Genomic DNA, 19,081 nt, shown 5'->3' on the forward strand with positions numbered 1-19,081 from the left:
GGACTGATAGAGGCCTCGTAGAGAATGTGATTTCAAACACCCGTTCACGTATCCTTTGCAATAGTGTTTTATTTCTGCCATTATCTTATTTTTCTGAAATGTTGCGTCGTACAGTACGTGGGAAACGGCGATGTGGTGGCAAGTGCACTGGGTTAAGATCTCAATAGCCCCCACCCCTTATCCTTGGTCTTCCCCTAGTATGTTGGTTCTCTCTCCCCTCTCATCTCCCCCCCCCCCCCCACCAAATCAATCTTTACCCCCCACCCCATGCAAGGTCCCCACTTGGCTCGCGTTTTTAAGTCGCCGATAACAAAAAAAAGACCGACAACCACAGATTGATTGCTGACCGTGGATGACAACTGTGATCTCAATGTAACATCATTCGGTATCGTAATGTGTGCACCTGCTCTGACCCACCCGCATAGATCAACTTAGCCTAAAATTCCTTTACCTGGTGCGGTGTGATGAACATTGTCAAACTCACACGAAAGCAACTATCCATGCATGGCATGGTGTTAACGCCAACAGGCTAAATAGGTGCTTGCAAAAAAAATACCTTTCTCACTAAAATTCAGTCCAGGGTTTACAAGTGCATTTATAATAAACGTCTACGTGGTTCTACATGTTGTACGTACTCCGCACAACGCGGGGGGGTTGATCATTTTGGGTATTTCTGGAAATGCAACATTGCCAAAGCGTGGCCAGTCAATTAATAGGCCATCATATAAATTAAAGTGCACGGCACAGCGTATATATCAACATATTTTCCTATATCACGTCGACGCTCATGTCAACATTTTTCAGAGTGTCATTCCCCTCGATGCTCGCTGTTGATATGCATAGCCTTTTCTACTGCAGAGGAATGGTCGTAGTTATGTTGCTGCGTAGCGCTCCGCTGTGTTTCAGGTCACGCCACAAGTTAATCGGCACGATGGTGTGTGTTAGTTTGTTGGCCTTCCCCTGCACCTCCAATTAAGCATGGTTGGCTACGTACGCTGCGAAAGAAGTTCAAAACACATACTGTACATAACTCCCCGTGCGCCGGGGGGCTTCTACAGGAACCGTGTTTTTGGAACGTATTGCAAATTAACTCCCAACATGTGGAGCGAAACGTCGGACATTGTGCCAAACATCGCGCAGTCCAACCCAAAAGCGGACTGGGGAAGAAGCAACCTTGGCTTCTGACAGGCACGCAAACATGCCGTCCAAACATCTTTCTACCGTATGCTTAAAATTCTCAAGAAAATGGAACAATAACCATTTCTTGAGACGTAAAATCCCTGCCAAAAACATCATTAGTGAGAATTGGCCCTGAGCATGCGCTTCCTTCTGGAAGAAAAAAAAACACAATGTAACACAGCAGTCTGGTGGCGTCTGTCCAGGAGACCTCTTCAGACAGAAGAGGCAACACGTGTTACCTGCAGCACTTCCGCAATTGTGCCACTCAGGTAATTTCCCACCAGCTTAGAACACATGGGGGGTTTGCACTGTTTGTCAAAAGGGGTTCACAGCTAATGGGGCCATTGGGGATAGAGCGGATACCGTATGCTTTTTTTTGCCAAAACCAAAAAAACATTAAAAAATAGAATTTGAGGTGGCTCTGGAAACTAATGCTCAATATTCCCAAGTCAGAGGACTGAGCCAACACCGCTGAGAACGTGGGTTAAAATCCCAGGCTCCGACAAGAAATGTAAATTTCATGGCCTCAACCTGCATCATCAATGAAATCAATAATTACTGCTTTTGAAAGGACTTTGATCAAGTACTAGCTCTCTAGGCTTACTTGACGGACAGTTTCAAAGTGAACAACTCACTCTATTCACCTGTAAACAGCAGAATTTGGTATTTAGTAAGAGGCCTGCACAGAAATTAAAATCTGACATGAATGTCGAGGTGGTTTAACATGGCACGGGAGAGAAGAGCGAAGCCTGCTTTCTGCTGAACACCACGAAACATCCAAGAGAGGATAGCTATTGATGAACTGCAGGCAAAACTCTAACACAAAGGGACATAACACCTGTTGGGATTACGTGGAAAGAGCTCCGCTGATGGTACAGAATCGTAGATGAGCGAGGGTGCTGGCTTGCCTGACGTGTCAGCAGCAAGGGACGCACCTAGAACCTGGGAGAGATGATGAGCCAAGTCGATGGCCGACTGAGCTGAATGTCAGTGGGATTTAAACTGTGCAACTCTTAGAAATGGGCTCAGTGGCTCTTTGACAAGGGCAATGAACCCTGGGCTAGCAAGTTAATGGGAACTGACGAAGCCCAAGTGCTGCTAAAACTATTCTGTTCTTAACGTAGAAGGAAATTATTCACTAAGCAAAGGTTTTCTGAGATGTTCAATGCAGTAGATATTTTGGGTGCTGGGTCTACAGCGAATAAAATAAAGTGGTTTCAGTATTTGTACCCCTTAATTGCAATTGTAATCTTGGTATAGTTATTTTTGTATTATTATTTTGTCTACAAAATATATTGTCCAGACACTGCTTATGTATATTCAGTAACAAGGATAACCAAAACACAAGTGTTCCAAATCACAACAAAGACGACCCCATATTAAAAAATTCCGCATAGTGTTTTGAATGTGGAAATCTGACGATATTTTTTGGGCCATTTAACAACATGTGTGTGCTTGTTCACACAAGTTATTTATTGACAGAGCTTTTGACCTGTCAAATGGAACTTTGAGTGTAAACAAACGATATTGTATACGGACAATGTATTACCTAAAATTAAAAAACACTAATTTGGGTGCAACAGGTCTTAAAGGTCGAGGTTGTTTAATGGCAATGACACAGAAAAACAGTAAAGACCAGAAACGGGAGAATAGCTGAACGACACTATCTCCCGAAGCCCTATTTGGCGAGCAGACCTCAACATGGGTAATCAGCACCTCAACATGTTGCCATCACGTGCAAGAATAGAATAATGAGTCGCTTACCCTTAAGGGGCACCACAGGGTAGTGAGATGTTAACTACCTGGTTGGAATACAGGAGGTCGTGAGTTCGTTCCTGACCCTGCCAATATCTGTATATTTGGAGTTTGTGTGTTCTCTCTCCCCGTGGATGTGTAGATTTTTCTCCGGGTCCTCTGGCCTTTCCCCTACACATTTAGAAACATGCGTTTAGAGTATTTGGCTGCTATAAGTTTCCACATGAGAAGGCATTTATTTTAGCTATCATTTGTGGCCAAGTCACTTCTGAAAAAAAGAGCTCATTGGGCCTTACCTGGTCAAATTAATAAATAGTTTACTTTTAATCGTTTATGCTGTAGTAGTTTATGCAGTTTGAGAAAATTAATTGCAGAATGCACGGTGGCTGCGGGGAATTTACCAAAGAAAGACTTGGGGAGCGTGCTGTTGGTGAGTACCATTAAGGGCTGCCGTGACACATAATAGGGTACCCAGAGTTTACCTCGGTTAGGCTAAGGCCACATTCAGATTCCAACTGATTCCGATCATGTGGACTGCCATACATTATACCACAGATAATGCGATCAAAGTATCACAGTTCACTCACCATTATAATTTTAAACAGATATATAGTGTGGTTGTCTTATGTCATAACTGGCTCGAGTGGTATTTAAACGGTGCAAATATTGTAAATGGGCCCATGGCTCCTTGGCAAGGTCAATGAACCAATGTGCTGTGACTGTGGTGATCCAGAACAGACCATACAATGTATAGCGACGCGATGCTTGAGGCACAAATACGGACGCATCACAGCACTCCGCTCCGCTACTCCTGATGCGGTTATCTGGCCTGACCGCCTGAATGTGAAAGTGTAGTTGTTGCTCTGCATCTACATCAGCCATATGAAGAAGAAGACTATCGTACAAATGCGGGATGCGTGCCGCCACGAACAGATATGAGCACAACCTCCTAAGCTCACTGAGACAACGCAACTGTTGTCTGCGCTTGAAAAGCAGGTTAAATTACTACTATTGGCTGTTTGCGGTTGTGGTGTGGTGTGTTTTTGGCTCGCAGCGCGGCGCCTTGCTAAGTGTGATATCCAACGTTATGCTCCACGTGCAAGGGAGTTGGTGGAGCTATGTCACGTGGACTCGTATAGGGTACCGTTCTATCACCCGGGTATGCACTGTGGGTGAGCTCTCTCGACTTTCTCGTCATAATAAAAAAAAACACATCGGCCGACATTAAACACTGGTAGCAGCCAGTAAACTTTATATAATCGAGGGAGAATGTGAGATACTCCTGTTAAATTCCTGAGAAGCTGCCAGCACATGGAGCGAAACGTCAGACATGCTCTCCGATTTGCACAGTTGGCTACGTATGGTGCAAAAGAAGTCCAACACACAGTACATACATGCATGCCCAACAACACGCAGTAGCCACATCAATAGAGAGCTAAGGTTAAATTATTTATTTTACGGCACTATTTTTCTCTGTAAAAGTGCAATGACTCCATATTAGACTCAATTGATAGGTAAATGGCATTGGAATTTCTCCAATCCCATACATAGACATACGTACAAACACATCACCCACTCTCGATTAGATTAGCACCACAGCGCCAATCCCTTCATGACCCATGAAGACACGATCACTGACAAACGCATCACATCATTCCTTCCCTCCACTCCGATGGATCAAAGACAAACAAACATAACCGGGGAATCTCAATCCAGCTGAAAAAATATTGCGCATTGCCAGCATTTTAAATGTCTATATGCATACAGAGTGGCCTTCATCCAGCAGTGGGTTGTACATTATTATTACTCCCACATGCGCTTACTATGATTACGACTGTTTGCCCAGGAAAGCCTCAGTGAGTATCAAGACTGTTTTTCAGCAAGGTCCTGCCAAGTGTTCAGTCGGGAGAGCGATGTCACTGTGTGCAATCCAAATTGTGTATTTTTCAGGTAAATTTTCACCATTTGGATGTTCGCTTTTTTACATATCCGCGTGCAAATATATACACGTGGTGACTTATTTCTTCGTCACACACGAGCAACGGACACGCCCCATTATTTAATACAAACACACAAAAGCAATGCAACGTAATCTAATGATGTCACTGTGAAGAACATGGACGAACATGTCTGAAAAAGCCTGCAGATAAATCGCTGGTAAATAAAAGTTCTTATCCCCGAGAGAACCAGCGTGGTTTGAGGGCATGTGCAGTCACCGTGTTATGGTATGCGATGTGCAACTACTAATACTGTATTCAGGCGGCAATAACAAGAACAAATAATTATTATTATTATGGTTCAGTTTAAGTGCCTGATGCCCATAGGGCCAGACTGACATTCTGAAGATTATTTGCATTCATTGTTAATTGTGTATGCTGCAGGAATCATCAACGCAGGCACAGCAAAGCTGCTAGATAGGCAGCTAATCACATAACTGTATTGTATTTGGATGAACTGCATTTTGTCAAGGTACCAAATAAAAGTGTGCAAAAATGTGTGGTGGAGGAAAACAGAATCCTATTGGATCACTCGGATCCCCTTATCATCTGCAGAGATGCAACATGACACTCTCCTGGTGGATTACTGCTATACAAGACACGGCGCCACTTCGGAGAGATGTTAACTACCTCTCCTTGCATACAGGAGGTTGTGGATTCGATCCCAACGCTGACGTCTGCTGTATATTTGGAGTTTGCATGTCCTCCCCATGGTCGCATGGATTTTTCTCAGCATCCTCCGGTTTTTCCTTCCACATTTCCACATAAGCCAGGTTAAGTCTGAAAAAGAGCTCTATAGCTCAGTGGGCCTTATTTGGTAAAATAAAAAAATAGTTTCGTTTAAAGTTTAGTTTAGACTACTTGGGACGAGTTTGGGATCAAAATATTTGATATTTTTTTAAGGCAAAAAAGTTGGATATTTTTTTCAAATTTTCGGATCATTTGCATCATGTAATGGTAATAATACTTAAACGCGTCTTCGTGCCAATTGGCGAAACATTACCTGAGGCCACGTGACAACCCTCTTGGGGTGACACGAACGGTCAGAACATCATTAGCAGTGACGTCATTCCTGGTGACGTCTTATGTTTTAATCTATCAAAAACAAAAAGGTTTTTGGATCATCCAAGATATTGCGTTATAAGGCCAGATTTTTGGGATTTTTCATGTTAATATGAAAATTGAGATCACAATTTTATGGGATTAACTCTGGGATGTGCCTGTTTCAAATGTTCTGGGCTCGGATTATCTGTATAACAGCAGCCTGTGCTGGGCAGAATGCTGCCCGAATGGGTAAGATGGGCGCGTAGAGATAATGTACAAAAGACCTTAACAGAATAAAAAATAAAATAGAGGCCTTCGTCTCGTCAGATTTTTTTCATAATTGTCTTCGTTAGCTCATCTAGACGACAAAACGTGTATGGTAATTGGATGACGGATGTACGTTATGTATGCTTTAAAGTGAGTTCAGTTCGTGTTTACAAAGCTGTCAACGCCATCACCGATTGCCTTCCCGTTGCTCGCACTTGATTCAAACACTGCCTCCACTGAAAGTCGGCCTTTTCGTGAATCTGCCACCAGCATTACTCAACACAGTCCAACGCACTCTCAAACGCAGCTCCTTCCCCCCCCCCCCCCCTTCAGCCACAATGCCCTGCGATGTTTACCACAAACGTGTCAGTGGCGTCTGTCAGAAGACTGCGACTTGAAATCCCTGTTAGGGAGATGGCTTGACCCTCGTAGAATGAGTGCCACATTGGGAGGCGTCAATAATGGAGCGGAATTTTTAACAGTGCAGCCCAGGGATCGCTCACTTACGCCACCTTCACAAGCGGGACTATAGAAAGCTCCTCTACAGGGTATTTGGCCTACTTTTCCCACACGAGCAGATGCGTTGGAAGAGGTGATAGTATCCACAATTTACCCCACCACACATAACCCTGCCGATTGACTAACCGTGGTGAACGCATACAGTGAGGGATAAAAGTATTTGATCCCCTGCTGATTTTGTACGTTTGCCCACTGACAAAGACATGTTCAGTCTATAATTTTAATGGTAGGTTTATTTGAACAGTGAGAGACAGAATAACAACAACAAAAATCCAGAAAAACGCATGTCAAAAATGTTATAAATTGATTTGCATTTTAATGAGGGAAATAAGTATTTGACCGCTCTGCAAAACATGCCTTAGTACTTGGTGGCAAAACCCTTGTTGGCAATCACAGAGGTCAGACGTTTCTTGTAGTTGGCCACCAGGTTTGCACACATCTCAGGAGGGATTTTGTCCCACTACTCTTTGCAGATCTTCTCCAAGTCATTAAGGTTTCGAGGCTGACGTTTGGCAACTCGAACCTTCAGCTCCCTCCACAGATTTTCTATGGGATTAAGGTCTGGAGACCGGCTAGGCCACTGCAGGACCTTAATGTGCTTCTTCTTGAGCCACTCCTTTGTTGCCTTGGCCGTGTGTTTTGGGTCATTGTCATGCTGGAATACCCATCCACGACCCATTTTCAATGCCCTGGCTGAGGGAAGGAGGTTCTCACCCAAGATTTGACGGTACATGGCTCCGTCCATCGTCCCTTTGATGCGGTGAAGTTGTCCTGTCCCCTTAGCAGAAACACACCCCCAAAGCATAATGTTTCCACCTTCATATTTGACGGTGGGGATGGTGTTCTTGGGGTCATAGGCAGCATTCCTCCTCCTCCAAACACGGCGAGTTGAGTTGATGCCAAAGAGCTCCATTTTGGTCTCATCTGACCACAACACTTTCACCCAGTTGTCCTCTGAATCATTCAGATGTTCATTGGCAAACTTCAGACGGGCATGTATATGTGCTTTCTTGAGCAGGGGGACCTTGCGGGCACTGCAGGATTTCAGTCCTTCACGGCGTAGTGTGTTACCAATTGTTTTCTTGGTGACTATGGTCCCAGCTGCCTTGAGATCATTGACAAGATCCTCCCGTGTCGTTCTGGGCTGATTCCTCACCGTTCTCATGATCATTGCAACTCCACGAGGTGAGATCTTGCATGGAGCCCCAGGCCGAGGGAGATTGACAGTTCTTTTGTGTTTCTTCCAATTGTGAATAATCGCACCAACTGTTGTCACCTTCTCACCAAGCTGCTTGGCAATGGTCTTGTAGCCCATTCCAGCCTTGTGTAGGTCTACAATCTTGTCCCTGACATCCTTGGAGAGCTCTTTGGTCTTGGCCATGGTGGAGAGTTTGGAATCTGATTGATTGCTTCTGTGGACAGGTGCCTTTTAAACAAGGTAACAAGCTAAGATTAGGAGCACTCCCTCTAAGAGTGTGCTCCTAATCTCAGCTCGTTACCTGTATAAAAGACACCTGGAAGCCAGAAATCTTTCTGATTGAGAGGGGGTCAAATACTTATTTCCCTCATCAAAATGCAAATCAATTTATAACATTTTTGACATGCGTTTTTCTGGATTTTTGTTGTTGTTATTCTGTCTCTCACTGTTCAAATACACCTACCATTAAAATTATAGACTGATCATTTCTTTGTCAGTGGGCAAACGTACAAAATCAGCAGGGGATCAAATACTATTTTCCCTCACTGTATATACTGCTGGAAGGACAGATACATAGCGAATGACAAGTCTGGTATTTTAACCATTGCAGCACAGCATTATCCAGTATAGTACTATCCATAAATAATATAAGCACATTTAAAAAAACACATACCACCGGTGTCATCACCAAACCACCACCATGATGAGCAAACCCTACCACATGAGAAAAGTTGCTAGTTCATGATGACAGCAGCACAGTATTGTCATCCTGTATAAGAGTACCTGTCTAGTCAGTGCAACTAGCAATCTGCAAAGCAAAATTGAGCACTCAGCGGTGAAAAAAAACCCCCATTGTGAGGTCTCTTGTTACATCCCATTGATTAAATTTCCACACCTCCGATGAGCACGGTTGGCTACGTGCAGTGCAAAAGAAGTTTAACATACATACGTACATTTATACCGATAATTCAATCGAAATTCACGGACAGACGCCATACCAACGAGGTGTGCTCACGAGGAAAGCCCGTTTGTCTCGTGCGCAGGGGTGCCCCAACCACTCTGGTGCAAAGGAAACGCAGCTCTCAAGCGAGTGATAACCGACCACGGGGACAGCATCACTCCCCGGTCAAACAGCCCATCATTTCTGCAATTACTGCCAAGGCCCGAGACAGAGCATTACAAAGCTGGATAATGCCACTGCAAAGACAAAGATCCACCGTATCGCCTTACAAGACTGTTGGGGCAAGTGCTGTTAGCGAGTAGCACCCATGGAAGGCCGGCACGGTGGGTGGCCAGCACCAGGCAAGACCGCCTTTGTCTCCCCGGTGGCGATGTTTACACACCGGCACCAGGTACTCATTTGAGACCGAGTCGACTTCGGTGAGGCCCAGGACCGGTTCAGGTAATCGTCACTGGTGTTGACCATGTCATCAGGTTCGTAAGGCAGTGTGCTGACCGTTGCGCTCGCGCTCCCCACAAACATCCACAAACGTGCGCACGTCCTCCTATGTGCTGGCACAGCAAACCAAGTCTATCGAACAATGCCAAACAACCAACATTGCTCACATTTTCTTGTATGAGCACTCGATAAAATAATTGTGTAAATAAAAATCCCAAATCACCATTATGAATGCACACTACACAGCATTACTACTATAATAGCCCAGAAATGTGTGTAACGCGCGTGACGTCACTCAACATGCCGAACCCATCCCATCCCCCCTATCATTAATAAGGAGATAATCATGAGCGGGTGGATTTTTACACTCACGCGGAAAAAGGTCGAGTGGAAAAGATTTTTTTTGGCAAAGTCGCTTCAAATATGACGTTTCTTTACAGAAAGTGACGGTCAAGAAAAAAATCTACGCAGCACAGTGCCACATCCGTACGTGACGTCGCTGCAAAAGAGGCCGTACCCCCGTCATTACTGTCATAATGCAAGACATTTTTTTACGCAAATTCAATTTAAATTTCGATTTAAAGCTTTCGTGACTGCAATGATTCATCTTCTTTGGTTCTTTCGGTAAAGTCACGTAGAATGAGAATAAAATAATAAATTGATAAAATAAAATAACACAATAATATTCTCACGACGTTTCGGCCACAACACAAGCGGCCTTCATCAGGTGAAGGGACGAGACTGTCTGGTAGGACAGCGCTGTCCTACCAGACAGTCTCGTCCCTTCACCTGATGAAGAAAAATTCAATTTAAATTTGACGTTTCTTTATTGAAAGTTACTAAAATGAACAAATCTACGCAGACGTTTCTTTACGTAAATATTATAGCTTCCGTCCTAAGACGGGCAAAAGGCTAGTTATATGACAATAGGGGAAAACAATGTCTTCTGTAATGTTTTGACTTGGATAAAATAATATATACTGTACTGATCTGTATACACCACATTGCAAATTTGATTCGTGTTAACCATTGCATTATCCCATCAGGTGGCACTGTCAGAGCTCTGGAGACCCTCTGTAGTGGATATTTTTTTTCCTTTGAAGAGGTCGTAGTATCCACACATTACCCCACCACACGTAGTAGCCCTGCCGATGGACTGTGTTGTGCCCATTGGGTTTTGCGAATCACACAAATGTAGCCGTTTACAGAAAGGGCTTCTGCGGATACTCCGGTTTCCTCACGTACGTATAAACGCTCATTAGTGGCGTTGGCCAAACATCAAAATATAGGACCACAGAGCTTGGGCAATTGTTGGCACCGCTTCTGGCTGCCTTCCCGTTTGTTTGCAGTTTCTCGCACCTCCATGCGAAAGCTGCGTGTGCTCCAAATTCTACAGCTTTTTGAAATGCAGTTCATGTGCATGACACGGCATAAATAAAACACGACTTTTAACACTGTTGATGTGTCCAGAATTATTATGAACCATCGAACCGAGACGATCACTGCATCGCGAGCTTTCAGATGTGCTTCTTTTTTTGTCGTCCCCCTACCTCGCCATTACATTCCCTACAATAACATCTACAGCCTGGAATTGAGCAGTCCTATTGTGACTTACAATTGCCTGTTGTGGCTTTGTTTTTCACGTACTGTGAGGCTACAGGCCAGGCCAGACCAGTGCATCACACAATCATCACAGCCCTTCTGATTACCATTCCCCGCACACAGGCTATCTGGCAATATCGAACGTGGCAGGCCTGCGTTACACATGAAGGCAGCGGTGTACAGTGCAAAGGGATGCTTTGTTGTTGACACCACTATGATCCCAGCTTGCCAGCCACCCTGCAGCACCACGCTGGGCAGCATACTGCACACGTATTGGTTGAGCCTGTGTTGCTTGCATCGCTGGCTCCTTGCGTAACATGCCCGCGACGTATTCAATGAGTAGCGTGAAACAGCTTGATGCTGCACTCTTGGTGGGTAAGCACAGTGCAGGCAGAATGCGCTTATAGGAGAAAACTGGCATCACGTCGCACGTGTATGCAGTATGTGTGCATAACGATGTTTAAAGGAGAAAACTGGCATCACGTCGCACGTGTATGCAGTATGTGTGCATATCATGCTCTTGAGCCAGCACGGGGCCACAGAGTTGCCTAGTAAGCACGGTTGCCTGATGCGGCAGCGTGAGAGTTCGCGTTGCCACGGCTTCTGGATATCCAACATTCACCACAGTGAGGACACATCCCAGTTGGCTACGAGGAGACATGGACGTAGGTCACGTATTGGGCCACATGCAAGGTGCCCACGGTCAGCCTGGCAGCGTCCCCTAAGAGGTGCCACGCTTCATAAAGTCGCGGCGTGGCAGGGTGTCATGACACGAAGTGACGCCAACACGCGGAGCCGTAGAAAGCAGGGGACTTTAACCCCGGGTGGTGTGTCGGTTTGTAAGCCGTAGCATGCTTTTTGGCGATGACCTACGGTACTCCTCCCCCACTTTTAGGACAGGGGAGGATGCGGAGCGCAGTAACGAGGGCCTGCTTTCCGGGTCACCGGTGAACTGCTCTCCACTGTGCCCGACAAACGGATTAGCACGGTTTGCTAACGTACGGTGCCAAAGAAGTTCAAAGCACGTGCGAGCGTACATACATAGCGAGGACCTCATCCGCCGATGCCGGCCGGAAACGTGGTTGCTGCCCGGCACCTACGCCACCACAGCCTCATTGGCCACCATTTTCGAGGTTCTTGGCAGGCTCTTGGCAGGCCTTCAGGGCCACTGGGGAACAAGCCCCACAGGACATCACGCTATCAAGCGGTGCCTTGCTTAGGCCGCTGTCCGCTGCCCACGGTGGGCACGCAACGATGGACTGTTGGATGTAGTTTAAGGTCATGCCCAGAATATCATTGCCCAGGATGATGGGTGTGTGCATGTGCGAATGAGAAACGTAAAAAGTACCTCACAAAGAACCTCCGATTAGCACGGTTGGCAACGTATGGCGCAAAATAAGTTCAATGTGCAAAGCGTGTAAGTATATGACAAGTAAATCAGCTATATTGATGCAGATGGATGTCAGTTTTTTAGAACACATACAATTTGTAATTAGAATGTAATTTTGCAAACAATTAATACCCATTAACTTGAAATTTTCTGCAGACTACCTGACTTCAAATTACAACACTTAATTTATTTCCAGTACTTTCAATATGGCTGTTTCCTTTAATAAATGTATACAACTGAGAGCATAACCGCAATATACTTTTGAAACCGATGGAAGTGTACATTATTTGTTGTGCAACTACGGATAAACGAGGCATAACAGATGTAGTAACAGTTTATAGATTGACAAAAAAGCGACTCAAAAGAGTGCATTAGCTATCAAGAGAAGCCACAGTGTCTTTCTGCTCTGATGTGTAATGGGGCAGCACTTCATCTCTCTCGGTGTCCCTGAGACAGTGATGCAAATTCCACATTCCTTGGCACTGGCCAGCATATCCATAGGAGCACTGCTGCAGTACTACTGTATTGACTTTCCTCTCAGTGGTTAAGTATACATTTGTTAACGCCGGAGGGATGAAGGTGTGAGTTGATTCCCGACCGGATTGTAAATTCATGACCTTCAGATTTTGAATTTCAGATGTTCATGCACTGCACCAATCTGCGCAGATGTTACACTTTTGCGTAATCTTTACAAAAAGAGACATATCACGCAAAATATTTGCATCACACAATTTTTAGGAACAGTGAAGAGATATGGGTAAACAATATGTACGTATATAAAGTAATTAAACACCAGGATACTCACAGCTCCATGACTTCAGCAGGGACTTGAGACTAATTTCAAAAAAGCCTGAATCATGGAGTCCAGCCATGTTTGGTACAGACTGTTCCAACTTCAAGTGGCTGGACTTTGACAGGGTGAGAGATGCGTTTGCTTCCTTGGAACGTCAATGTGCTCAACTCACTCGTGAAGAAGTCTCCTAAATATAGCCTCCCAAGAGCCGGCAGAAAAAGGGTCCTTGTTGTTGTTTTTTTTTAATGTTGATCAAAGACTCGAAAAATTGCATAAGTTAGAGGGCATTTGACCGTCGACTGTTCCTAAATGATATACGGATCGCTAATATTTATTTTCACCCCATTACAGTGGTCTACGTGAAGCCGATAGGATGTTTAAACATACACGGGATTTATTTATTTTCTTGATGGAAGGGTGGTGGGGGTATGCTGCTGAAATAACGAGCCTCAAACGTCATATGCCATCCTGCAAATTGCTAATGCTGGTTACTGGTTAAAGTTAAAACAAACGACAAAATGTTGACACAATGTCCGGCAGTTACGTCCTTCAAGTTGCCGTTAAAATAAATAACAGTAATAAATAATGAAGTTAGCAACGGCATTTAAAGTTAACAAAGGACCGGGTAAATTATTTTGCAGCGATGAAAAAAATGTGAACGGGAAAAAAAAACATCTGAGCAGTAACCGCAATAACAGCTGCAGCGCAATATCTACGGGATTCACACGCAAGCTCAGTCGACGTCAGGCGTAATAAAAACGGCGAGAAGCCGCAGACAAAAAATCTCCGGTAGCCTTGGCTCACGTAGGCAGCCGTGAGGTCGCCCCTCTGCCGGCCACACTCACACACGGTCTCTCTCTCTCTGCGTCAAAGCGAGGCCGAGCCACGGGCGAGTGAATATTTCCGGAATCCCTTTCCTCGGCGGCTTGCGACAGGTGAACGCAGCCAAAGGAGCGAGAGTCGCAGGGAGATATATATATGCGACTGCCGGCCTGTAATGCACAGAGGCGTTTCCACCGGAGGTTCCTGCCCAACGCGCAAGCTCGACCAAACCCGCGAAATGAATCCGGCACGGGACTCTGCCGAAACGCAGATCAGCAGGGCGCACCCTGACGAAACGTCGACCCGTCCCGGGCTGTCAGCGCTACAAATAAAAACGGTTTTTTTTTTTTAAATATATATATAAATTGTTATTATTGCACCGCTAGCTCCTGCCGCAGACCTTCTGGCCGCGCTGCTAAAGCCATTGCCGGCTTTCATCCGCCGGCGGGTGTCGGCAAGGCACGGGAATAAAGCCGGGGCCCACCGGCAAAGCGTCTGCCGTTATTTTAGTCGCTGGGCGAGTGACGCAAACGCTGCTCCCTGCTGCATAATCCCGCGGGGGAGAGAGAGAGAGAGAGAGCATGCGTGTGCGAGTGAGCGAGTGGCCGTGGGCAAGCTAATGGGAAGGGGTGAAAAGGGGAGGGGAAAACAGAGCGGAGGATGCGCGAGGTGGTAGAGCCCCACCATTGCGAACGCCTGCTGAGCATACTCTTAGTTTTTTCGGTAAAGTCACGTTGAAGAGAAACAACAAAATAACAAAATATATATAAAAACAATAAAAAATTCTCACGACGTTTCGACCATAACTCAAACGGTCATCATCAGGTGTGTCGGTTTGCATAATATATATTTTGTTATTTTGTTGTTTCTCTTCAACGTGACTTTACCGAAAAAACTAAGAGTATGAATTACTGCAGTCACGAAAGCTTTAAATCAAAATTTAGCCTGCTGAGCAATCGCATTTTGCTCATTCACAAACTATAACAAAAAGATGAGAAAAAAAATTCGCTCTCGTCTCCATGGAAAACAAAACGCGATATTCGGAGAAGGGCATCGTGACTTTGCGAAAAAAGGATGGTCGTAAGCGTGGTATAAAGCCTGCATAAATAATTAACACTTTTTTTGACCATATTTACAAATGCATTGAAAGTAAATCCTTCAGCTTGAACCATAACAGCAGTTCCATTTGCACGCATGTTGCTTTAGTTCAGTGTGCATCACAAAGAAACCCTTCAATGATTAATATTGTCATTGACTACATGTGAACAGCTTGAGTGCACAGCATGTGGAGAAAAGACCAACATTTTCAGAAGTGGTAATGTAGATACCGTTTCCGTACTACGCATAACACAGACCCAATGGAGATTGGTCCCTGCAACATGAATGAATGTAGAGCATCCAATGGCTGTCTCAGGTTGATCAAGAGGCGAGCACCATTTAATTCCTCTTTTGGACAGCAAAAAATGTAAGTACGTTCTTAAGATGTTAACTTTGCATCGCGTTAACTTGAGCAGCAGTGGTAACCTCATACCTGACGGCAATAAGGTCCTGGGATCAACTCTCGACTCGAGCATATTTCTGCGTGTGGAGTTTGTATGCTCTCACCCTGTTCTACATGGGTTCCCTCTGGGTTCTCCGAATTCCTCGCATAGATATAGAAAAAACAGTGTAATGGGTATTGGCCAAACATTGCAATGGTGGAAAAAAACAATACCTGCAAATTTACTCAATCGGGATTACCTCATGACAGCATCGCCCCAACTGCAAGTATGATTTGAAGCTTTCGTGACTGCAGGAATCCATACTCTTCGCTTATTTCGAAAAAGTCACGTACAGTGAGGGAAAAAAAGTATTTGATCCCCTGCTGATTTTGTACGTTTGCCCACTGACAAAGAAATGATCAGTCTATAATTTTAATGGTAGGTTTATTTGAACAGTGAGAGACAGAATAACAACAACAAAATCCAGAAAAACGCATGTCAAAAATGTTATAAATTGATATGCATTTCAATGAGGGAAATAAATATTTGACCCCCTCTATATCAGAAAGATTTCTGGCTCCCAGGTGTCTTTTATACAGGTAACGAGCTGAGATTAGGAGCACACTTTTAAAGGGAGTGCTCCTAATCTCAGCTCGTTACCTGTATAAAAGACGCCTGTCCACAGAAACAATCAATCAATCAGATTCCTAACTCTCCACCATGGCCAAGACCAAAGAGCTCTCTAAGGATGTCAGGGACAAGATTGTAGACCTACACAAGGCTGGAATGGGCTACAAGACCATTGCCAAGCAGCTTGGTGAGAAGGTGACAACAGTTGGTGCGATTATTCGGAAATGGAAGAAACACAAAAGAACTGTCAATCTCCCTCGGCCTGGGGCTCCATGCAAGATCTCACCTCGTGGAGGTGCAATGATCATGAGAACGGTGAGGAATCAGCCCAGAACTACACGGGATGATCTTGTCAATGATCTCAAGGCAGCTGGGACCATAGCACCAAGAAAACAATTGGTAACACACTACGTCCTGAAGGACTGAAATCCTGCAGCGCCCGCAAGGTCCCCCTGCTCAAGAAAGCACATATACATGCCCGTCTGAAGTTTGCCAATGAACATCTGAATGATTCGGAGGACAACTGGGTGAAAGTGTTGTGGTCAGATGAGACCAAAATGGAGCTCTTTGGCATCAACTCAACTCGCCGTGTTTGGAGGAGGAGGAATGCTGCCTATGACCCCAAGAACACCATCCCCACCGTCAAACATGGAGGTGGAAACATTATGCTTTGGGGGTGTCTTTCTGCTTAGGGGACAGGACAACTTCACCACATCAAAGGGACGATGGACGGAACCATGTACCGTCAAATTTTGGGTGAGAACCTCCTTCCCTCAGCCAGGGCATTGAAAATGGGTCGTGGATGGGTATTCCAGCATGACAATGACCCAAAACACACGGCCAAGGCAACAAAGGAGTGGCTCAAGAAGAAGCACATTAAGGTCCTGGAGTGGCCTAGCCAGTCTCCAGACCTTAATCCCATAGAAAGTCTGTGGAGGGAGCTGAAGGTTCGAGTTACCAAACGTCAGCCTCGAAACCTTAATGACTTGGAGAAGATCTGCCAAGAGGAGTGGGACAAAATCCCTCCTGCGATGTGTGCAAACCTGGTGGCCAACTACAAGAAACGTCTGACCTCTGTGATTGCCAACAAGGGTTTTGCCACCAAGTACTAAGTCATGTTTTGCAGAGGGGTCAATTACTTATTTCCCTCATTAAAATGCAAATCAATTCATAACATTTTTGACATGCGTTTTTCTGGATTTTTTTTGTTATTCTGTCTCTCACTGTTCAAATAAACCTACCATTAAAAGTATAGACTGATCATTTCTTTGTCAGTGGACAAACGTACAAAATCAGCAGGGGATCAAATACTTTTTTTCCCTCACTGTAGGTATAAAATAAAATAAATCCGTCATCAGGTGGGAAAGCTTGTGTTGCGCCCGAAATGTCGTGATATATTTTATTTTATACCTACGTAACTTTACCGAAAGAACCAAAGTGTATGTACGTATGCATGTTGAACTTTCTTTCGCACCGTAGTTTTCAACCTAGAATTAAAAGTGTATAGCCCCAGTGGCTTCAAAAATATCAGAAGGAAGAGTGTTCCAGACGGCCGCAGAAGCGCATATGAAAGCGCCACACGATGCGGTGACCATTTTTGATAGATGGCTAGCCAAAAGCCACTGCGAGGATGACCAGAGTTTGCTTGATGGTTTATGCTGCTTGACAAGATCAGCAAGGTATTGCGGTTCATTTGTGGCAAACACTTTGAGTGCAATGTCGGACTGATGGCTGTCCTGTAGCCCGAAAGATGCCGGGAATGCCCAGCCTCTGCTGCTTTGGGGCCCTCTCTTTATAACGCTATTCGTTATTATCAGAGATGCAAGCCACGCACTTCCTTGCCAAACGTGTGCTTTTCCCACACAAATCATTAGCCCAGCGATAAACTCACCTTTTATGCCATAAGCCACAAAACAGGTCCAGTATTTCTCTGACAGTCAAAATGTCTATAAATAATAATGATGAGTTCAATTCATTGTCCTAAAGTTAAGAAGCTGAGAACAAATTGATATGCGACCTATGTCTGGAAGGGACTTTAGTACAAGGTCGGGAATATTACTGTTATAGTTCTCAATTCGGTGCGATTAATTTTGCAATTGAAAAAAGAATTGATTTGGCAGCACAAAATATGACCCATTCTTGTGAATTATATTATAGGAATGTCAATGTGCAAGTTCCAGCACCATACTTCCTCCGCCGGCTGTCAGGATGGAAACGTCAACACAAATCATAAGAGTTGTGTGAACATTCGGCTTCGGATGAACTGTAATACAGGTCAAATTTGATGTGATTACCGTTGAGACTCGAAGATTTTATATTACATTATATAGGCCAGAAGTTTTCAGCCTTCGTTTCCGATTGCATTTTCCAAATTGGTTTGCTCGTGCACAAACCCGCCAACATTCCACCAAAAGGCAATGACTGAACATCCATCCGGATGATTGAACATCAATGACGGGACAGCGATCCGGATGGACAGTGCTGTGACAGTGCTTGCTACATCGCCATTGGCAGGACTTTAACAAGAACATTTCCCAGTGGTGAACAAAATTACCACTACATTGTGGGACGTCACAACATCAGTTGTCCTCGGGACAAGACTCTACCCACTCACAGAAATGTGTAATTCCCGTCATGAGCTCAGGGCCAGTAATGGAAATGAGTTCAAAGATATTTCTCATTTGAGCAGGGAGCCATTTCTCTGACTGAATTCACTGTTTCACCACTACACATTTTTGACCATCCTCCCGCACCTCCAATTAGCACGGTTAGCTACATATGATGTGAAAGCAATTCAACATACATACATACAAAATATTGCAGCAAATATACACAGAGTTGGTCTTGTGCACAAATTATTGAATAAATAAACCCAAAACCCTGGTCAAGGGGTCTATAATGCCATCGCTTGATTATATTACACAAATACAGCAATCAGCCAGAGAAGTGACCATCAGATAACAGCACATTAATGGGATAGTCTCGTGAGCAGTGCCAACGGATCT

At 44.7% G+C, this 19,081-nt stretch overlaps 1 protein-coding gene across 15 annotated transcripts in view; it reads right to left on the bottom strand.

Moving 5' to 3' along the window:
• The window catches only part of LOC116942827 (protein furry homolog-like), a 296,076-nt gene that overhangs the window by 175,909 nt on the left and 101,086 nt on the right, over nucleotides 1–19,081 (bottom strand). For 4 of the 15 annotated variants that reach the window (XM_076067519.1, XM_076067518.1, XM_076067517.1 and 1 more), the window contains exon 1: nucleotides 13,156–16,038. The exons of the other annotated variants lie outside the window; for them this stretch is intronic. In XM_076067519.1, the coding sequence (XP_075923634.1) occupies nucleotides 13,156–13,222 (67 nt within the window). In that variant the 5' untranslated portion in view covers nucleotides 13,223–16,038. Of the gene's footprint in view, nucleotides 1–13,155; nucleotides 16,039–19,081 lie in introns of those variants that run through there. 15 annotated transcript variants of the gene reach the window in all.

This window comes from Petromyzon marinus, chromosome 16, assembly GCF_048934315.1.
Source record: "Petromyzon marinus isolate PM22_M1 ecotype Great Lakes invasive population chromosome 16, UKy_Petmar_22M1.pri1.0, whole genome shotgun sequence".
NCBI lineage: Eukaryota > Metazoa > Chordata > Hyperoartia > Petromyzontiformes > Petromyzontidae > Petromyzon > Petromyzon marinus.